Source organism: Dioscorea cayenensis, chromosome 9, assembly GCF_009730915.1.
Source record: "Dioscorea cayenensis subsp. rotundata cultivar TDr96_F1 chromosome 9, TDr96_F1_v2_PseudoChromosome.rev07_lg8_w22 25.fasta, whole genome shotgun sequence".
In the NCBI taxonomy this organism is placed as follows: domain Eukaryota; kingdom Viridiplantae; phylum Streptophyta; class Magnoliopsida; order Dioscoreales; family Dioscoreaceae; genus Dioscorea; species Dioscorea cayenensis.
In genome coordinates, this window is record NC_052479.1 from 5,487,562 (window position 1) to 5,506,798 (window position 19,237).

The 19,237-nt window shown below is 33.2% G+C and overlaps 2 protein-coding genes across 2 annotated transcripts; one reads left to right on the forward strand and one right to left on the reverse strand.

Moving 5' to 3' along the window:
• Positions 1-867: 867 nt before the first annotated feature.
• On the forward strand, positions 868-11,973 carry LOC120269245 (sodium/proton antiporter 2-like). The gene is given in 11 exon segments (XM_039276585.1): positions 868-1,260; positions 2,682-2,858; positions 3,040-3,168; positions 5,130-5,306; positions 6,141-6,233; positions 6,235-6,248; positions 8,404-8,524; positions 9,774-9,835; positions 9,927-10,229; positions 11,288-11,582; positions 11,726-11,973. Coding segments are annotated over 11 exon segments (1,761 nt in total). The 5' UTR covers positions 868-987; the 3' UTR covers positions 11,843-11,973.
• Positions 11,974-14,291: 2,318 nt separating this feature from the next.
• Positions 14,292-18,748, reverse strand: LOC120268228 (cyclase-like protein 3). Its single transcript, XM_039275667.1, has 6 exons — positions 18,266-18,748; positions 17,135-17,179; positions 16,240-16,312; positions 15,543-15,640; positions 15,352-15,422; positions 14,292-14,549 (listed from the first exon to the last, which is right to left on the reverse strand). The coding sequence occupies exons 1-6, from the start codon at positions 18,465-18,467 to the stop codon at positions 14,424-14,426; spliced, it is 615 nt and encodes a 204-aa protein (XP_039131601.1). The 5' UTR covers positions 18,468-18,748; the 3' UTR covers positions 14,292-14,423.
• Between the last annotated feature and the right edge of the window lie 489 nt (positions 18,749-19,237).

A 19,237-nucleotide genomic window follows, 5' to 3' on the forward strand; every position in this document is an offset into this window, starting at 1 on the left:
CGTACTTTGTGTTAATCACTGACCGATGCAGGTTTGACCGTCCTACTTTGTCCTAATTAATTACCGATACAAGTTTGACCAAACTACTTTGTACCAATTACTGATCGGTGTAGGTTTAACCGACCTACTTTGTACTAATTATTTACCGGTGCAGGTTTCACCGACCTACTTTGTGCTAAGTACTTACTGGTGCACTTTTTATTGTCCTACTTTGTGGTAATTATTAATCGGTGCAGGTTTGACAGTCCTACTTTGTGCTAATTACTAACAGTGTAGGTTTGACCATCTTACTTTATACTAAGTACTTACCGTTGTAGATTTAACCATCATATTTTGTACTAATTAATTACCGGTGCAACTTTGACCGTTTTATTTCAAATATTTTTCAAAAATTGTAGTTTTTTTTAAAAATAAAAAGTTAATATATATATATCAAAAATTATTTTTTAATTAAAAAATTAATTATATAAAAAGAATATTTTTATATAATGCAGAAAAAGCCTGATAATGCAAAAGTAAACAACCGTTTGATTTTTTTTAAAATAAAAAAAATGGAAAAACGGGAGTTCATCTTCAGTTTTTATTTTTTTAATTAAAAAAATTATAAAATTTTGAAAACGGGAGAGTTTCTCCCGTTTTCAAACTTTTTTAATTAAAAAAATAAATACGGGAGAAACTCTCCCGTTTTCTATATTTTAAAAATAAAAAAAAAAAAAGCCGAAAACAAAGAAAGTTTTATTATTTTCCACCAATTTACATATTTTTGTAAATAATCTCAAATATACGTAATTTTATAAATATTTTTAATATAAAAAAAGCCACGGCAAAACTATTTGGTATAATTTCGATATACCCCCTGAAATTCAGAAAATCACAAGAGCCCACACAAAAAGCTTCTGAACTCTCTGACCAACGGCTCACAATTGAACACAGTACTCAGCTCTTTATCCCTCTTTTCTCTTCTCTTCTCTTCTCTTCTCTTCCGCCATGGCTCTAGCTTCTTGCTTCCTTGGAGCTCAAACAGTTCATGGCTCCCTCTCCCTCACCAATGCCTTCTATGCTTTCTCTTCTCAGCCATCTCTTCATGGCATCAATGTATGGCGCCTTCTCGCACCCTCGCAACCGCTCGGTTACTCGTCGGGTTGGTCCCCGGAGAGGAGGCCAAGCTTCCATGGATTGAGCTTTGTTTCAAGGGTGGAGAAGAAGGATGGAAGCTCCCAACCCTCTTTTTTTAGACGGGAAGATGGCGGAGGATTTGAGGTTTTGGCCTCATTCGCTCTCTCTTGTGTGTGTGTGTGTTTTTTTTAAATTTTATTTTATTTTGTAAATGTTGGTTACTTTGGTGCTTGGATTGAGAGAAAAAATGGAAGAAATTAAAGAAATAAGGGGAAATGTTTGTTCTTTTGTGGGATTTGGTGAAGAAAGTGAAATGGATGGGTGGATTGATGGAAATGTTGCGGAGTTCTTGGCAAAAAAACTTTAATCTGTCCAAAAGGAGCTTTTTCTTTTGTTTTGGGGATTTATGCCTCTTAATTAGTTGGGTTTGAGACAATGAATAAAATAAGATGATTTGGTGCTTGGATTGAGAGAAAAAAAAATGGAAGAAATTAAAGAAATAAGGGGAAATGCTTGTTCTTTTGTAGGATTTGGTGAAGAAGCAAAATGGATGGGCGGATGGATAGAAATGTTGTGGATTTCTTGAAAAATATCTTCTTTATTCCTCCAAAAAGGAGGCTTTTCAATTGTTTAGGTGATTTTTATGCTGTCTTAATTACTTGGGTTTGAGAAAATGAATAAAATTAGATGATTTGATTATGCATTTTTGGCAAAGATATATATATATATATATATATATATATTTTAAATGGAAAACGGAATATATGGAGGTGAAAAACACAATTGGGAATTCAAAGAAGGATGGTGGAAGTTCCATTTGGTACTATGAAAAATGGCACGTGAAACTTGCTAGAAAAATTGTTAGTGTTGAGAAGTTTCTTCATAATGTTCAAAATATAAGAGAAAGGAGGTACAACCAATTGTTGTCTTCTGACAATTATCAATTGCATTAGTTTGTCTTATGGAAGAACAGAATCTCTTGTAGTTAAAGCAATTGAAGCATCATTGTGTCGCCTTTTTTATTGTCCCCGAATAAGATTGTTGGTGTACCGAAGTAAATGTATCTATGGTGTAATAGTCCTCAGTGACGAAAGTACCATCCGAATACCAGATACAAGTATAACATGATACCTTCTCACCTCGTGATTAATGTATTTCTTAGAAAGCTTGAAAAATGTGAGTCTGAGATAAAACTTGTCTATGGTCAAATGAATCTGGTGTTTTTTTTTTTTTAATTTTTTTTTTCTGAAAGCTTCTGCAATCATGATTTATTGCAGCATTAAAGAATTAATTATGAATCTGTACTCATATGTTTGCTTTATTTATTTCCTCCAGGAGCCTTGGCTCTTTATAAATTGTAATGCTAGAGTTAGAATGCATATATCCTGTTCTTCCTTTAGTTGCTATGTCTTCCATCATTTCAAAGGTAGTGTTGATTCATTTAGTTATTATTTTTTTTTATTTTTAATTTTGTTAATCTGCTGATGTTGAAAGTCTGTAAGTTTATGTGAATTGCTAGCTTTTTATTGTCTTAGCATTTACTTGGAGTGATCATCTTGTGATAGGATCTTGAAGATGGATCTGGAATATGTGATCCCTTATGTTCAGTGGATGACCTGAGCTCACAGGAATTTGAAGCTAATTACCAGCCAAAAACTGATCTTTTAAAAGCGATTGTTATTCTTGCATCAGCTTTTGCTGGTGCAGTTGCAATAAATCATTCCTGGGTAGCAGCTAATCAGGTTGTTGATCCCTTTCAGTTATTATTTTATGAAATATTGGCATACTCTTTCTGAAGATAGAACTGTTGCTTAGCAGGAATGCCAAATTGTGAGATATAAATTTAGATATGCTATTCCTACCTATAGAAATTAAATAATTTTCAATTGTAAAGGTCGTTATTTTTTGTATCTGATGATCCAGGACATTGCAATGGCATTGGTTTTTTCCATTGGATATGCTGGTATAATTTTTGAGGAATCTTTGGCATTTAACAAAAGTGGAGTTGCATTGTTGATGGCTGTTAGTTTGTGGGTTATCAGGAGCATCGGGGTAAGATCACTTAAATTTTTAGTCAAATACTAAGTTTTTTCTTGCATATGCTAAAACAAATTTGTTGAATTTTACCTCTATTTTTTCTCATTGCCATCATAAATATCTTGATAATGTGATTACACTGTTCAACATTTTCAGCATGTTATCTTTCTGTCTGCTGTCTGGTTGTACTAATTCTTGGCTTGATATTTTAGTTTTTTTTTTAATTCTTATTTCACAAATTAATTCCATGTAACAAACGATCTTCTTGTTTGTTCGGATTTGTGGTTTTACATAATCATGGATAATAATAATTGTGCCATGCATTGATCACTGATTATTCTGTTTATACACAAAACTTTGACAAATGTCAAGAATAGCATCATTCTAGGAACTTCTGAACGGGAGAGTTTGTTAGATACATTGCTGAAGCTTCAGCCAACTCCACCTAACAACAAGCTCCAAAATTCCTCATCCATATTTTAGGATACCTCAGGTAAATAGATGCCTTCTAGAAGTCTTTCTTAATTATTCTAGCTTGAAGTCAATGAGGAAAATATCATAAGTTGTTCTGGCTGTTATTTGAGAGGCAAAGAATTTGTAAAAGTTAGAAGGATTATTTTAACCATAGTAACCTAAAGGTCCTAAACCAAGATGTTGATAGGACCATGGGGATGACAAAGGGCAAAAGAGAAAAAAAGACAAAAAAAAGTAATAGAAACGGCGCAGCTATTACTCAAATTCATGAGTAAGTTATATGACTTTATGCTGCCATTTGCTTTAGTAGAAAGCCATCTAATCAATCACATTTTTAGGGAAAGCTTGTTTTTCTTCATTTTCTTCCAGAGACATATTTTACTATTGGTATAAGTTGTTTTGCTGTATGTTCCTAAGATTAATGGTTAAAGTTTGTGCTCTCTTTTTTGTTGCATGTTGTGATGAAAGTTAGAGTCTGTGTTCTCATACTTGTGGAGAATGAACTTCATTGAAGGAGAAACATGGTGAAGGTTTTTTGAGCAATTGATTGCTTTGCACCTATATGACATGCTAATCAGGAGAAAATGAGATAGCTTATTGATTTTAACCTACATCTTGTTCCAAACTGGCTTGGGTGATAGAATTTTTGAGAAAGGACTGTCATCTTGCTTTTTGTTGTTCGTGAAGGTGACACTAATTAATTGGCCTTGAAAATTGAGTACGGATGAACCAAGCATTATTTAAGATGTTTTGAATGCTAAATTAGGAAGTATATTTCCTTATAATTTCTTGACTAGGAAAGTCAGCGTAGTATACTATGACCAAATGTACACCAAGTATATCAAGACACAAGCTGATTTCCTTTAATATGGTGTCAAATCTACATGCCAAAAGATGTAGCATATTAGTTAGATAATGAGAGCATCTCGGAAAATCTAAGCATTGGGTTGCCAAAGGCAATTTAAGTAGTTGATCAAACTATGAGAAAATTAACTCTCCACTATTGTGTTGACTTTTGAATAAGAACGTCATGGTTCATTCACTGGTTTTCAACACAGATCAAGGACTCATGTAATGCAGCATCTATCCCATTGTGCTAACTGTTGTTGTTGGTCTCCATGTAAGTTTTGTTGATTTTGTTTGTTGAGAATATGAAACTCTCTCAATGAATGTATTTTATATTCTTATTTATAATCAGAGAAATAACTAATTGTTGATTTAATATAAACATAACTTGTAAAGGATGATGAAGCCCATTTTCATAATAGTTGAAGTAAAACCATATTTTTAGCTTTGAAAGAAGAGCAAATTCAGGGCAAGTGCTGCTTATAAGGAACTGGAGGAATTGTATTCCTATGTGTTGTTAGCATAACATAATCTTTGTCTAGAGATCACTTTGGCCTATGTTACGTTCATTACTCTTTCATGAGAACTTCTTGTTTTCAACATTTTGTTTTCGTACATCTGACAATATTTAGTTAAACTGTGTATAATTGGTGTAGGCTCCTTCAACTGATATAGCTGTTACAGAATTGACTCGATCTTCAGCTGAAGTCAGTGAAATAGTGTTCTTCTTGTTGGGTGCAATGACAGTAGTGGAAATTGTTGATGCACATCAAGGATTTAAACTGGTGACTGACAACATAACTACTCGAAATCCACGTGTTCTGCTTTGGGTGGTAGGTATCTAATCTTTTGATATGTTCTCATTTCTGTCTGAAATAGTCACATAATTCATTCTCATTTTCACATGATGTTGCTTATGTTCTAAAGTTCCATTTTGTTCAGGGGTGTAAGAACAATAAATTTGATGAATTGTTCAAATTGGGTATATTGATTAGATAGATATTCTCCTCCATAATCAGAACAAGAATATTTAATTGATTTCCCATAGTGGGTGTATACCATTGCAACAAAAGCGACATGGATATTACAATAGTTAGAACGCTTGTGCATTAAGTAAATCCATGTGTAATGTGCGTGATCATTAGTAAATGACACATAATAACGTGTACCTTCGTTAATATCTATATGTGCAGTTCCCAAAATATTTGAAAGAACTAAATCTAAGGCAGATCAGGAAAAGTATGACTATTATTGGCAGAAAATCCCTATCCATGTTCACTGGATCAATGTGATTGCCCAAGAATAGATTGTGAGTGAGACTAATATGGAACATATGCATGCGGTTGCCGGTCGGGCATGACCGCAACCTCAACTCTGGTTGTGCCCTATAAGTTGTAGTAATTGTTCTTCCAATGCCCTTTCTTATGGCAATAGATACACTTATCCAAAATGTTTTAAACATAGGTTTTGTTGCCGAATAATGAAAGCTCATTGTTATAAACAACTATTAAAATTAGGATTAGGGTTCTCTAAACTTAACCCAACAGACGTTGCCCTTATACTCTGAACAATATATTATTATTCAACAATGCAAACCCAATTTGATGTATTAATTAGTAATTTATTCAGTTACTTTGTACAATCACAAATTCTGTCTTAATTTCCAGGTTGGGTTTGTTACTTTCATCCTGAGCTCAATACTTGACAACCTTACAACAACAATTATTATGGTCTCCTTACTGCGAAAACTAGTCCCCTCCGTCAGAATACAGAAAGTATGTCATCTTCTATACTTCATATCATCTGAAGTTATCTGATACAATATAGTTCATTCTCAACATCTGGCATGTTCTGGTTAATGTAATCATTTGTGGTTTGATGAAAAATGCATGTTCTCTTGGAACTATCATATTAATGTAACAATAGGTTTATGGTAATTATCTTCCTCAATAAGCACAATTATACACATAAATCAGATACATCAGGGTCTTGTCTGTCAAGTATAAAATGGGAGCCATTGGTCATTGGGCAGGATGGGCCAACTTGGAGGGGGGAAAAAAAAGAAAAATCTCACTTCACAGAATGTGCCCCTTCTTTGTGATCTGGATTTGTGCACATGTGGGCTTGGGTGTACATTAGTTAGTTAGAGTGTGTGTGTGTGTGTGCAGGCTCGCGCACGTGTGACTTTGTTCAGGTGTGGTATTACATATTTGTAATACTTTCTTCAATTTTAGATACACTGACTTAATAATTTGTCATTTTTTGCACTATAGAAATATGATTGCCTGAGGGAGTAATGGTACCCTTGAAAAATATCAAGAAGGTGATTTGAATAAACTGACTGCTAACTGATCAGCTTGGAATAGCATAAGCTCGGAAGAACACACCTGATGTGAATCTGCATTTTATATCCAAAAAGTGCTGACATTTGAGAGCTAAACTTAGCAGTGTACCAGTTTCAATTAGAATCTTGTTCATGTAGAAAATGCAAATGCACATTTTTAATTTGTTTCCGTAAAACGTGAGATGAGTGAACACCTTGATTGATGCATATGAGGTTGTACTTTTATCCATAACACTATAACAGACTACCCTATAGATGACAAAATATGGAAGCATTAGCCACCCTGTCTGTCCATTGTATTGATATCTTGATGAGGCGAATTAAGGTAAAGCTCTTTACAATCCTAGGTTTCTAATTAATATACTACATAAGTGTATATAAAAAAAGGAATGGGTTTAATATCATGGGAAAATGAACTTCAAGGTCATCATATGCTACTTGCTGTGTCAGCCTTTTAAGTTAAATTATTTTAAACAAAGTGGTTTGTGATCAAGGTCAGAATGTAGAATTTATGATTGTATTAGGGTAATCTATTGGTCAACCATCTTTCCTTGTGCATGGCGATTCAGAATGGTGTAAACTCTTAGGTACTGACTCTTTTAATGGTAAGGCAAGTCACATGTGTTGTAATGTGTTTGCTGTATGCTCTAGTCAGCAGCTAACATTTAGTACATGAGCCAAGTGTAATAATTTGTCAATATTTTATGATCTTAAAATATTAGTTTGATGTTCTTGAGTCATTGGTTCTAATTTATGCTGTTATTGGTAATTTATAATGTTCTTATTCTAGTAGATTGATGTTTTTTAAGAATCCATGTTAATTTAAGCTTTGATTAATAAGTTTCTAGGAATTGGTCGTTCAATTCTTACATGGTTGCCCAAAGCAATCATTTGAGTCTCCAAAATCTATTTTAGATTAGATGTAATAGCATACATCTCACTTCTATGCATATGTGGGCAAAACCACATTACTGATCAAGATGATGCTGATATATGTATTTCAGTTTTCTATAATACGAGTTATATTGGCTTTGAGTGAAAATCACTGATAACAGAAGGAACATTGGCTGGATAACAAAGGAGATAGCTATGCATTTAAAACAGCCTAATTAATATCAGCTTCCTCCTAACTCATTTCTGAGTTGTTTCATCTGAGGAAAAATTACTTATATCTCACAAAGAAAACAAAGGTTAAATCTTTACATGAAGGGGCCTTTATTTGTTATTGTCCTCACCTTTCTAAATTGTCTTCAGTGTTAGATGAAACACGTGCACTATTGTTGAAATGTTGACTGAAGATTCCATGCACACAAAAGAAACTCAACAGGCCTTCTTGTCTCTCAGATAATTAATTTTTCATTGACATAGCCTGGTTTCTTTAGTAAAGTGTACAACTTCATTCATGTTATGTACCATTTACTTAATCACTTACATGTATGATAAGTTTTTTTTTTTGATGGATGAAAATTTAGTGAAAATTTGTTTTGAATGTACATTTGTGGTGCTAATATCTGTCAATCTTGAATAAAAAACAGTTGGTGCTTAATGGCACAATATTGTCTCATGGGTTATATACAATGTGACAGGCTTTTAGGTGCTGTTGTTGTAATAGCAGCAAATGCTGGTGGTGCATGGACACCCATTGGTGATGTTACCACAACTATGTTGTGGATTCATGGTCAAATTTCTACTTTGCAAACAATGAAGGTAATTTTTTTTGGCATTGTTTTCACATAAATGCTGTTGTAATCCATCTTTTCATGCGTGGTAACATTTGTTGAAGTTTATAGTATTAGTTCAGTATGATTTTCCTTTTATCCGGGACTATGTATCACTGATTATTATACCCTATTTCCCTGCCACCATTAATCCATGGAGTGCATGTTTCCAGGCCAGAAAAACTGTCATCCATTAGGTTTCAGTTAAGTGCACCAAAAATAGAGTTGAGGGCAGGTACACAAGCACATGCAAGATTTTATATAAGCATGTATGTGACTTCCAAATTTTTAGTGGGTATAAATATATGCAATTAAGCATTTTTTTTAAGTGGGTTTGCATGCCAATTGAACCCTTTCTTCTGAAATGAGACTGTCCAACATTTTAGATGAAAAAACTTGTAGAATAGAGCAAATAAGTATGGGAAATTAGTTGGAAGTTGGAACTTCAAAGCAGATAAAGGAAGTATTACAACAGGTGTCTTCAAAATCATGCTTGCATTAAAGTCTTTGGGAATTAATGACATATTACAAGAGTGTCAGAAACAACGAAAAATGTTAATGAGGAACATGTTTTGCATATAGAAAATACCTCATACCTACAGTTCTTGCTTAGACCCACTCCTACGGACCAGACCCAATATCCAACACCACATGGATGTATAGCGCACTGAAATTGATTTGGAATTTTTGCATAAAAGCTAATAGAATATGATGCCAAAAGTATGATCTTGCATTTTATATACCCACAAATATTTTATTATAGCACATATGCACATTAATGATTCAAAAATTTATCTTTGTAAACAGTACCTTTATTTTGCATGTGGGCTCATTGCATTGTCCAAAAAGAATCACTCTATATTTGTACCTAGTGGCAATTAGGTCAGTCCGTTATCTAGTATGGGTGATAAGTGGCAGACCTTGTACCCTCATATAGGTGTTTAATGATATATCAAGCTCACACACCAAACCACTTTATTAACTAAACTTGGATTGATTTTCAGATGAAATTATTATTTGTCCTTTTCCTTTTCAGTTTTAACTATACTAGATTGTGTAGGTGATGCTGCTTTCAACAAATTGATTAGAAGATAGCAATGAAAATATTATGAAATAATTCTTGTATGAAGCAACGGATGCGAGGTCATCATACCTGTTTAGTGTGTAGAATCATGCTATGTGGCTAAAGAATACTTCCCCCTGATTGTCAGCTGATTGGTCTCTGCCTTTGCTTGCAGGGTTTGTTTATTCCATGTGTTCTTTCATTGGCTGTCCCACTGGCTCTTATGTCTCTCACCAGGTAAGTACAACAAACCTTTTTTCCATTTTAGGCAACACAATGATCATTAATAGAGACAATTCTTCTTCCAAATGACTTCCATGGCATATAGCGAAGTTAATGGAGCAGATCAGAAATCTGCCAATGTCTTGGCATCAGATCAAATGGCTCCACGAGGACAACTGGTTTTTTTTGTTGGTGTGGGGGCTCTAGTCTTTGTTCCAGTTTTTAAAGCCGTTACTGGCCTGCCTCCATATATGGGCATGTTGCTTGGACTGGGTGTTCTTTGGATTTTAACAGATGCTATTCATTATGGCAATTCTGGAAGGCAAAGTTTGAAAGTTCCACAAGCATTGTCACGTATTGATAGTCAAGGAATTCTGTTCTTCTTAGGAATTCTTCTGTCTGTGGGCAGGTAGTTATCAATCTTTGCATATACTTTTATGGGCTTTGAAGTGCATTTGTAACATAATACTTCAATTTATACGCTATAATATTTTCTGTATAGTTGCATATTATTAATGACTTTAATCTTGTTAGCTGGACCAACAATACCTGATACTTCTATGTCATGTTGCCTATCATCATTTTTCAAGGTGTTGTTATGTTTCTCATATCAATTTTATTTGCCCATCCTTGTTTGTATGATGTGTCCATGTGAGATAACCATATATTATTTGCTCACTAATATCTGTCATTATTGAGCTTGTCGTCTCTTTCCTTTGGTCTATATTAACTTAATGCATTGCATTACTCAACTTGTTTCCTAATGGTTGATTAATTTATTGTTCTTTTTACCTTAACATATTTTAGATGATTGAGAGATCAAGATGATCCTTGTGCATTAAATGGAGCTTTAGATTGATGATCCCAGTCACAGCCTTATAAATTGAGGAACCATGGAGTATAATTACTAATTATATAGGCATGTGTAAATATGATAGGACCTTTCTAGGTATTGATCTTTGATTCACATTAAAAGCCCTGGAATATGTAGGAAACTTTTTCAAGATAAATCTGTTTTAATGAAGATTTTAATTAGAAAAGGCAAACTAGAAACTTGCATTAACATGGCTTCAAGAATTTTGCAGTTGATCTCTAATACTTGAGAGGAAGTGCATGACTTTATGTTGCTTAAGAGTCAGGTTGTTTGTTTGTCATGAATACACTAGAACTTGTTTACAAAAGATACGAAATTAAATCACCATATAATATTTGGAAATAGTTGCTTTTCTCTTGCCATATCAAATAAAATGAAGGATCTGCTTTATATGTTTCGACAGTTTTCTTTCTCTTGATGGTTTTTGCATGAAATATCTAGATATTCTAGTTATCATCATCTTGTCCATCAATATAAATACAATGTACTTTTTCTTTCTACATTTTATTCATATCAACCTCATGATCAAGAAACAGCAGAAAACTTGTGTTTGGAATTCTTTAAGCATCAAAAAAGTTCTTTTGGCTATGCAGTTTGGAGGCTGCCGGTGTACTCAGGGAACTGGCGAATTACCTAGATGCTCATTTTCCAAATATCGAACTGATTGCAAGTGCTATCGGAGTGGTTTCCGCAGTCATAGACAATGTTCCTTTAGTTGCAGCAACAATGGGAATGTATGATTTGACTTCTTTCCCACGAGATTCCGACTTTTGGCAGCTTGTTGCTTTTTGCGCAGGCACCGGAGGTTCCATGCTTATCATTGGCTCCGCAGCTGGTGTCGCATATATGGGAATGGAAAAGGTGGATTTCTTTTGGTATCTTAGGAAGGTGAGCAATACCGACGACGTTTTGATACTATTAAATATATAAATTTGAGTCTCTCATTCTATGCTTTTTGCATCTAACATGATATCAGAGCTTAGTTAATTGGTTCCGTCTGCATCTAATAAATACATTAATCTCTTTTACAGGTTAGCGGTTTTGCTTTGATCGGTTATACGACTGGAATCTTAACATACTTGGCTGTTCGAAATCTCCATTCATCACTCCTTACTTCTTTGCCACATATACCTTTTCTTTCCGGTTAGCGGTACTTAGAAACATGTTAAATGGAGGAGAAGAGATCAATTTATATATATATATTGTTGTATGAAATGCATATTGCATTGTATAAATAAATTTTGTACAGGATTAATTAAATGAATGATTCAAGGATTTATATATTGGCCTTGCCATGAAATTCAACAGCATACAATGACTCACTGTTGATTTACTTTGTTCATATAAAACAAAGCTCTTTTTTTTTATGCTTTTTTCATTTGGAATTTTTCAGTGGTTTGCAGGGAAACTTCAACAATGGAATTTGTCATGCACGAATATATTCTTTCATACATATATATATTTGGTTAATTAAAGATTCCTCAAAAAACTAATTTTATTATTTATTTATTTAAATATGTGTGTTCTTCACTGTGAAGTATAGTGTATATTTGTTGATAGAAAAGCAATGACTAGTTTGTCTATGCTAATATTTATTTTTATTAAAAAAAGATTATTTATGCTTCTCAGAAGCATGACTTTTCAACCCTAATTTAATTATATTTTTCTTAGTTTTTTTAGTTCCTAAAATTAAAATAAAAAAGAAGAAGAAGAAAATCTTCTAAAGAGAAGAAAAAAAAAGAAAACATAACAAAACCTTGCAATTCATAAAATAAATTTCAGCAATAAAATAACAACTAAAGAAACACTATAATGTGGTCATACTCATACAAACAAAACTCAATAAATTCATGCATATATAAAAAAGAAAACATAAACTAAAAACCACTTCAAATAAAAGGCACAGAAGGTGAAGGTGCAGTAGGACCAAGAACCAAGTGCAAGTCTCCAATGGCAGCCAAGAAAGGATTAAAAACACAAGGAACAAGAGAATGATCATCATGATCACTTCTAATTACACTAGTACTACTACTAACAACACCAGCATTATCACTATCCAAACTTATAATCCCTCTCAACTCCTCCATCTTCTCTTGCACCATTTCATCATCATATTTCATATTAAGCTCTTCTTCATCTTCATCTTCATCATCATCATCATCATCATCATCATCATCATCATCATCTTCTTCTTTTTCTTTAAACTTCTCATCAACCAACTTCTCCATTATTGCATGAGAATCTTGATGAAGAATCATTGGTGGGAGCTTATCAATGAGTTGCTCAACTGAAGTGTTGGAAAAAGAGTAAGCTTTACCAGTGGGTGAGAAGACAACTGCAGCTACATCAACACCACAAAGAATGGATAACTCCTCAACCATGCTCAAGAATCCTCTGTATCTTTTTGAGAAACATATGTCTAGTTTTTTCTTGTTTTCTATCTTCTTTATTTCTATCTTCTTTCGGCCTTTGCCGATAATTCTTTTCTTTCTTTCCTTCTTGTTGTTGTCTTCAATGGTTGGTATGGAGGAGGAAGGAGGAGGAGGAGGTAATGGGGGAGTTGATTCCATGGTTTTGTGATGAAGATTGTGAACAGTGATTGAAGAGTAGGAGATGTTTTTGTGTGTATATGTGTGTGTGTATATATAGAGAGAGAGATATAAAGTTTCTTGTTTTTGAAGGGAGTTTGTTGCAAATATGTATCCTTGAAAATATTTTGTTTCCATTTTTGGGGTTTGATTATTACCTTTTTTTTGTTTTGTTTTTTGGTTTATAGAAAGGAATGTCCATTTAAATTAAGAAAGGATTAATGTTTAGTTGTATGGATTTATTGTTTTTAGAAGGGGGTTTCTGTAAATATGTTGCTTTGATATTATTTTGTTTCTATTTTGGGATTTGAGTTTGAATTTGAATATATTTTGCTTTACAATTATGTAAATTGTCATGATTAATAAGATCTTAATCTAGTTCAAATTTTTTTAGTTTGATTTTTTTTATAAAACCGTATCTCATGCTTTGAAAATTGCTAAAATAAAACTGTGTTTCATGATTAATTAATAAGGTCTTTTTTTTTTGTACATATACTCTCATAAATGTTCTTTTTTCATATATATATATAATATATATATATATACATACCCCACATTAAAAAAGCATATTTTTATTTTTCTTAAACTACATATATATATATATATATATATATCCAAATTTTTTTAAATTTTTTTTTAATTTAATGTTATAACCCAAATGCATATAAGAATCTCAATTTTGAGAGAATGCATATATTTTTATTAATAGTACTTGATGACAAAATGATGAAGATTGAGACAATGGTGTTATTAATAAAGTTTTATTTTATGTCAATGGATTTTTTTTTTTCCTTGGTCCACATACAAATACATTTCTCTTCTCTCTTCATCTTTAAATATTTGTTTATTGATTGGTTTCAAACAGAGTTTAATAAAGAAATAAAATTCATTGAAAAACCATTTATTTATGAAGAAAATATTTACAAAGGAAATTTTAAAAAAAAAACATCCAGAAAAAAACAATAATTTATGATTCTGATACTAATTTCCTAACATTGGCCATAACTCATACTGAGAAACTTAAATTACAATAAAGATCATAAAATAGTTTTGCTGAACGAGTTCTTTGAAACTACGAATTAAAACTATTATTTACTAAAAATGCGTCTGAGAGACGAATTCTCGACACTGAGCTAGGGTTTTATTTTATGAGAATGCATCTGATTGGCGAGCCCTCGGCTCCAATCAATCGTAGAGGTAAGCAGTGTAAAGTGTAGATCCCTGCTTCGACATTTTCTAGTTTTAAGCCTTCCACAAGGATTATGTCCTGAAGAAAACAAAGAAGAATTTGCAAGTGATTTTAAATAAACTTGCAAACAAATTGAGTACAAAGTTGATATACATTTGAGTGAAATTTTCAAAGTCTAAGGATATGTCGAAATGAATCTTACAAAGCGAAAAGAAATTATTGTGAAAAATATACAAATGTGTTATAACATCGATATTGTTCTTGCTACTGGATAGAAACATGGTTGACACAGTGATAACAAAATTCAAATCATGAAAGATTTAACATCTGTGGAAGTCCATAATCAGCCCCTAAATTCTAAGTAACAATTCATTTTGGCCCTAAAAAGGAAAATGTCACTTAGGTCCCTGAGCTACATGAAGATGTTCACTTCGGTCGGTTGGTCCTTTCATCGAACACTTTTGATAGCATGGTAGTTTGCCTCTAAGAGGAATTCTTTTAGTTTCTAATTCTGTTGTGGTGTCATACAAGGACCTAAAAGGACAATAGGACATATTTGAGTAATTTTGGGACCAAAATGAACCTATTTATATAGTTCAAGAACAAAAATGAATATATTTAAAGTAGTTCATGGACGAAAACAAATATCTTTATGTAATTCATGATCAACCAATTCCTGTATTCAAGGATCAAAATGAACATTTGGGTATAGTTTCAAGGACCAATTATGGACTTTTATCTTTACATGTGCTTACGAAAGATATTTAAGCAAAAGTTTTTGATACCAACTTCAAAGAAAATTTAAGGTAACTTAAACTTTTACCAACAATAAACCAAAATTTAACATTTTTTTTGGATCAACAACGAGAGAGTAGGGTACCCTGTTTTTGAGAAGAACTAGATGAGAGGGGATCAAATCATCGTATGCTGCAACAGATAAGTAGTCGATCCCTACAACACAGGAAAAGATAGGTTATAATTTATCAGCATAAATAATTATGCAGATAGAAACAAAAGTGCCATCTATCGGCATGGACTATGAAATTGAACACATAAAAAATTTAAACTCACCAACAAGTTTAATATCAGTGTTATCTACCAGCCATTGTGCACCATCCTTCATGAAGCCCACATAGGTATAATCAAACTCCTTTTTCCACATGAGTTTCCTGCGACATGTTAAACATAAAATAATGAGATGATAGGCATTTTGCTCAAAGTATTCAATTACAGAGTAGATGATACAGTTCAGATCCTTTAGGTAAAAGCGTTAGGCTGATTTTTGTTGTTTCGCTCATCCCATAAAGAATTCCAACTAAACCCAATTATGAAGCATTTTGAAAGGTAAAGAGACCAAGATGCTGAGCGCTTTTTGACAGCAAAAAATTCAGTCCATGAACTATAGAAGATTAAATGCACAATTACATAACAAAGTTCTAATCAAAGATTAATACAAGTGCCAACATACTGCCGAAGGCTTAAAGGTGGTATTGGTAAATAGGGACCAATCTTTAATTGAGCTGTTAAAATCACAAAATCACAAAACTGTTCAATTAATGTCCACATAACACAAAGTATGTTAATCAAGTTTGAAAAAAGTAATATCTTTAAAATGATGTCATAGAAACATCAGGAAGTCATTTTTAACAAGTTTATTGCACAAAACGCATGAACATATATGCTGCTCTAATTTATTTAACAGTTGAATTTCAAGAATTCCTTGTAAAGCACGGATTAAAAGGGAGTTTTGATGGCACTCAGCACAGACCTGTCAGTGTTTAATGTTCTGAAAAGCACACGACGTACACCTCTTGGGATATGAAGAGATTCCATCACCTCAGCTGTCAAGTGAAATTTTGCATGAATAAATTCAAATGCCACAAAGCATACTTTAAATCAAGCATGCATCAGCAAGACAATTTGAAGAAATCAAGTAAGACAAATTATGTTCAATGATCTCTAAGTATGATTTGCAGGGTAATGGAAGTTTTGGCATATCACTGGGATGGTCCTGCTTGGTGCTATGCACCAGTCAAATGCCCCATGTGTCAAATGGTATAACATTTAAATAAATAAAAGCTAACTAGAGATACACATTAGATGATATGAGAAATTGGCATTTGACAACATGAATGAACACTTGAATGAATTTATGTTTTCAAAAGAAAAGTGTTCAGTGATTTCACAAACTTGAGGAAAGTTGTTGGTCGCTTTCGTTGAAGCAATGAGTGTATCTCTAGTTAGGTACAAGTTTCAGAGGAATTGCCCTAGAATTCATCAAGTTCATGAATACCATGCTCTGCTAACTCATGCAATGATGCAACTGAAAACTCTAACATGCCTATTCTATCAAACTAGCTACACGAAGGAGGTGTAGATTCCAATTGATAGAACCCAAGTTGAGAAAAATACAAAGACAAACAAACTATATATAGAACTTGGTTTGTGTACTGTCATTCAGATGTGAGGTTTATCCATCTAGTATATTATCATACGATGTGTTATGCAGTACAATAATGTCACAAGTCACAATAAAATTCTGTACAACCAATTTTCTCAGAATAATATGTTGAGTTAAAGAAAATCATGCTTCTGTGTAGGATTAAAATTAAGACTTTGCAAACATTAAGCTTTCTAATATAGGTCTGGACAGTAGCTGTTACCAGTTATGTTTTTGTCCCTTGGAACATCCACTAGCAATGCTGGACCTGTTAAAATCACCAGTCAATATTTGAAATATATTAGTATAAGGCAAAATTTTGATAATCATCATTCAGAAAAGCTAACATGTGAGAGAATATCAGTTGCTAGAAATAGCATCTAATTATCAAGAACAAAACAAACTATGTATTAAGTTGAGCATGAATACCTATGGTAATGCAAAAACATGACAGACCCACAAATTATCACCCAAAGGCAACTGAATATGCATCATATTCATTTTTGAAAAAGGATTTGTTTCATGCTGGTATTACATAGACCAAAGTAAAAATGAACAATCTACAGCCAACTATTCTGGCCACAAAGTCAAATCAGATAAAATAATGACCAAACATCATTTCCAGTCAAAAAACCCAAGTTTATAATAAGCTTTGGCTAGTACCGATATTAATCAACTGGCAATCAGTATGTCATCAGAGGGATATTTCAAGTTTTCACAAAGAATAGGCATAACAGGAAATTGTTCCGTAACAAGTTCAGAATTAAAGCAGCTTGTCAACATAGATCAGATTTTTTTTTAAAAAAAAAATTTTTAATCCATTGCTATAATTTCAAGAAGTTGGGAATTATTATACTGAACATTTTAATAAGGAGCTAATGAAGCACCAAACCAAAAGCCACTTCCAAATCAAAAGTTAACATTTTTTAGCGGATAGACAAGCACATAAGCATGCAACTACCTGATAAGATACATAGTGTTGTCGAAACTGGATAAAGTTTCACCCAAAAGCGCTTTCTATCAGAGTCAAAAGTGGTTTCAATAAAAAAAAACAAAAAGCAGCATAAAAAGCTTCAAATAGAGAGAGCTCAGACCAAAGGTGCTTGGAAATCGATGGTTCTGGATATTCAAAGAAGTTATCATTAAAGAGCAATAAATGAAGCATCAAACCAACATAATCAACTTTCAAAAATCAAAACTTATCATTGTAGCATATGCATCAATAAACATGCAAGCAATAACCTAATACATTCAGTTTAATCTTTCAATAAATAATCCCAAAAAAATACAAAACCTCAGACTACAAGCATAAAATCAAACAGGTAATCAGCAAAAGAAACAAACAAAAACATACCATTAAGGATGGCAAGATCAAGAGTATCAACATCGAATCCAGCCTCAAAATAATGCTGAAAAACATGGCCAGGAGCATCGACATGGGTGCCAGTATGGGTACCGAACTTCATCTCGGAGTTATTAGCGATGGATCCATTCTTCATTGACTTGGGGAGCCAGAGGAACTGGCCAACGCCATCATCCGAAGCAAAGGCAGGCATATCCTCGCGGTAAGCATGGCTGATATCTAGAATCCTCCCACCATCGTACTCCTCCCTGCGAATCGGCACGAGATCGGCGTCGGCGAAGGTGGAGCAAGAGGTCGCCGGGGAGTCATAGGCAGGGTGAGCCGAGGAGGCGGCGGAGGAGACGGCGGCGATGGCGGGCGGAGGAGACGGCGGCGATGGCGGTGACGGCGGCGAGGAGGAGGATCGGATTGGGAGTGGCCGCCATTGTTGGGATTTCAGTGATCGAGATTGAAAAAAAAAAACAAATCGCGAATAATTTGAAGGCTGAGAAATCGAACAAACGAAAAGGACGTGAATTACATGATAAGATCCTGACCTTCCATTTTATTCTCTTATCCATTTATCACTAAGGTTTATAAAAATAAAATAAAAATAAAAATAAAAATAAATAATAAAGATTTACGTCATCTTTAGTGGTTAGACTAGTTTGATGGCAATGCCACCTCATCGACCTATTAAACTCTTACTCATTAAATTATTTTTCATAATAGTTATACAATAAAATGAGACCCACAATCAACCTATCAACTCATTAAACTTTCTCTCATTATTTATATTATAAAATAGGACCCACAATTATTTCATCTATTTTTTAAACTATTAACATCAATATATTTCATTAAAACATATATATTTAATAAATTCTTCACAATTTAATAACATATTTAAAATTATATTTCAAAATAAAAATTTAAAATATAATAAAAATTTAAAATAAGTATTTTTATCCATAATATAATTGA

Coding starts and splice junctions, on each gene's coding strand:
- LOC120268228 (XM_039275667.1), bottom strand. CDS start 18,467: ATGCCTGCCTTTGCTTCGGATGATGGCGTTGGCCAGTTCCTCTGGCTC. Junction 16,313..17,134: donor AAGGGACAAAAACATAACTG/GTAACAGCTACT, acceptor TTCACTTGACAG/CTGAGGTGATGGAATCTCTT. Junction 15,641..16,239: donor AGAACATTAAACACTGACAG/GTCTGTGCTGAG, acceptor AACATGTCGCAG/GAAACTCATGTGGAAAAAGG.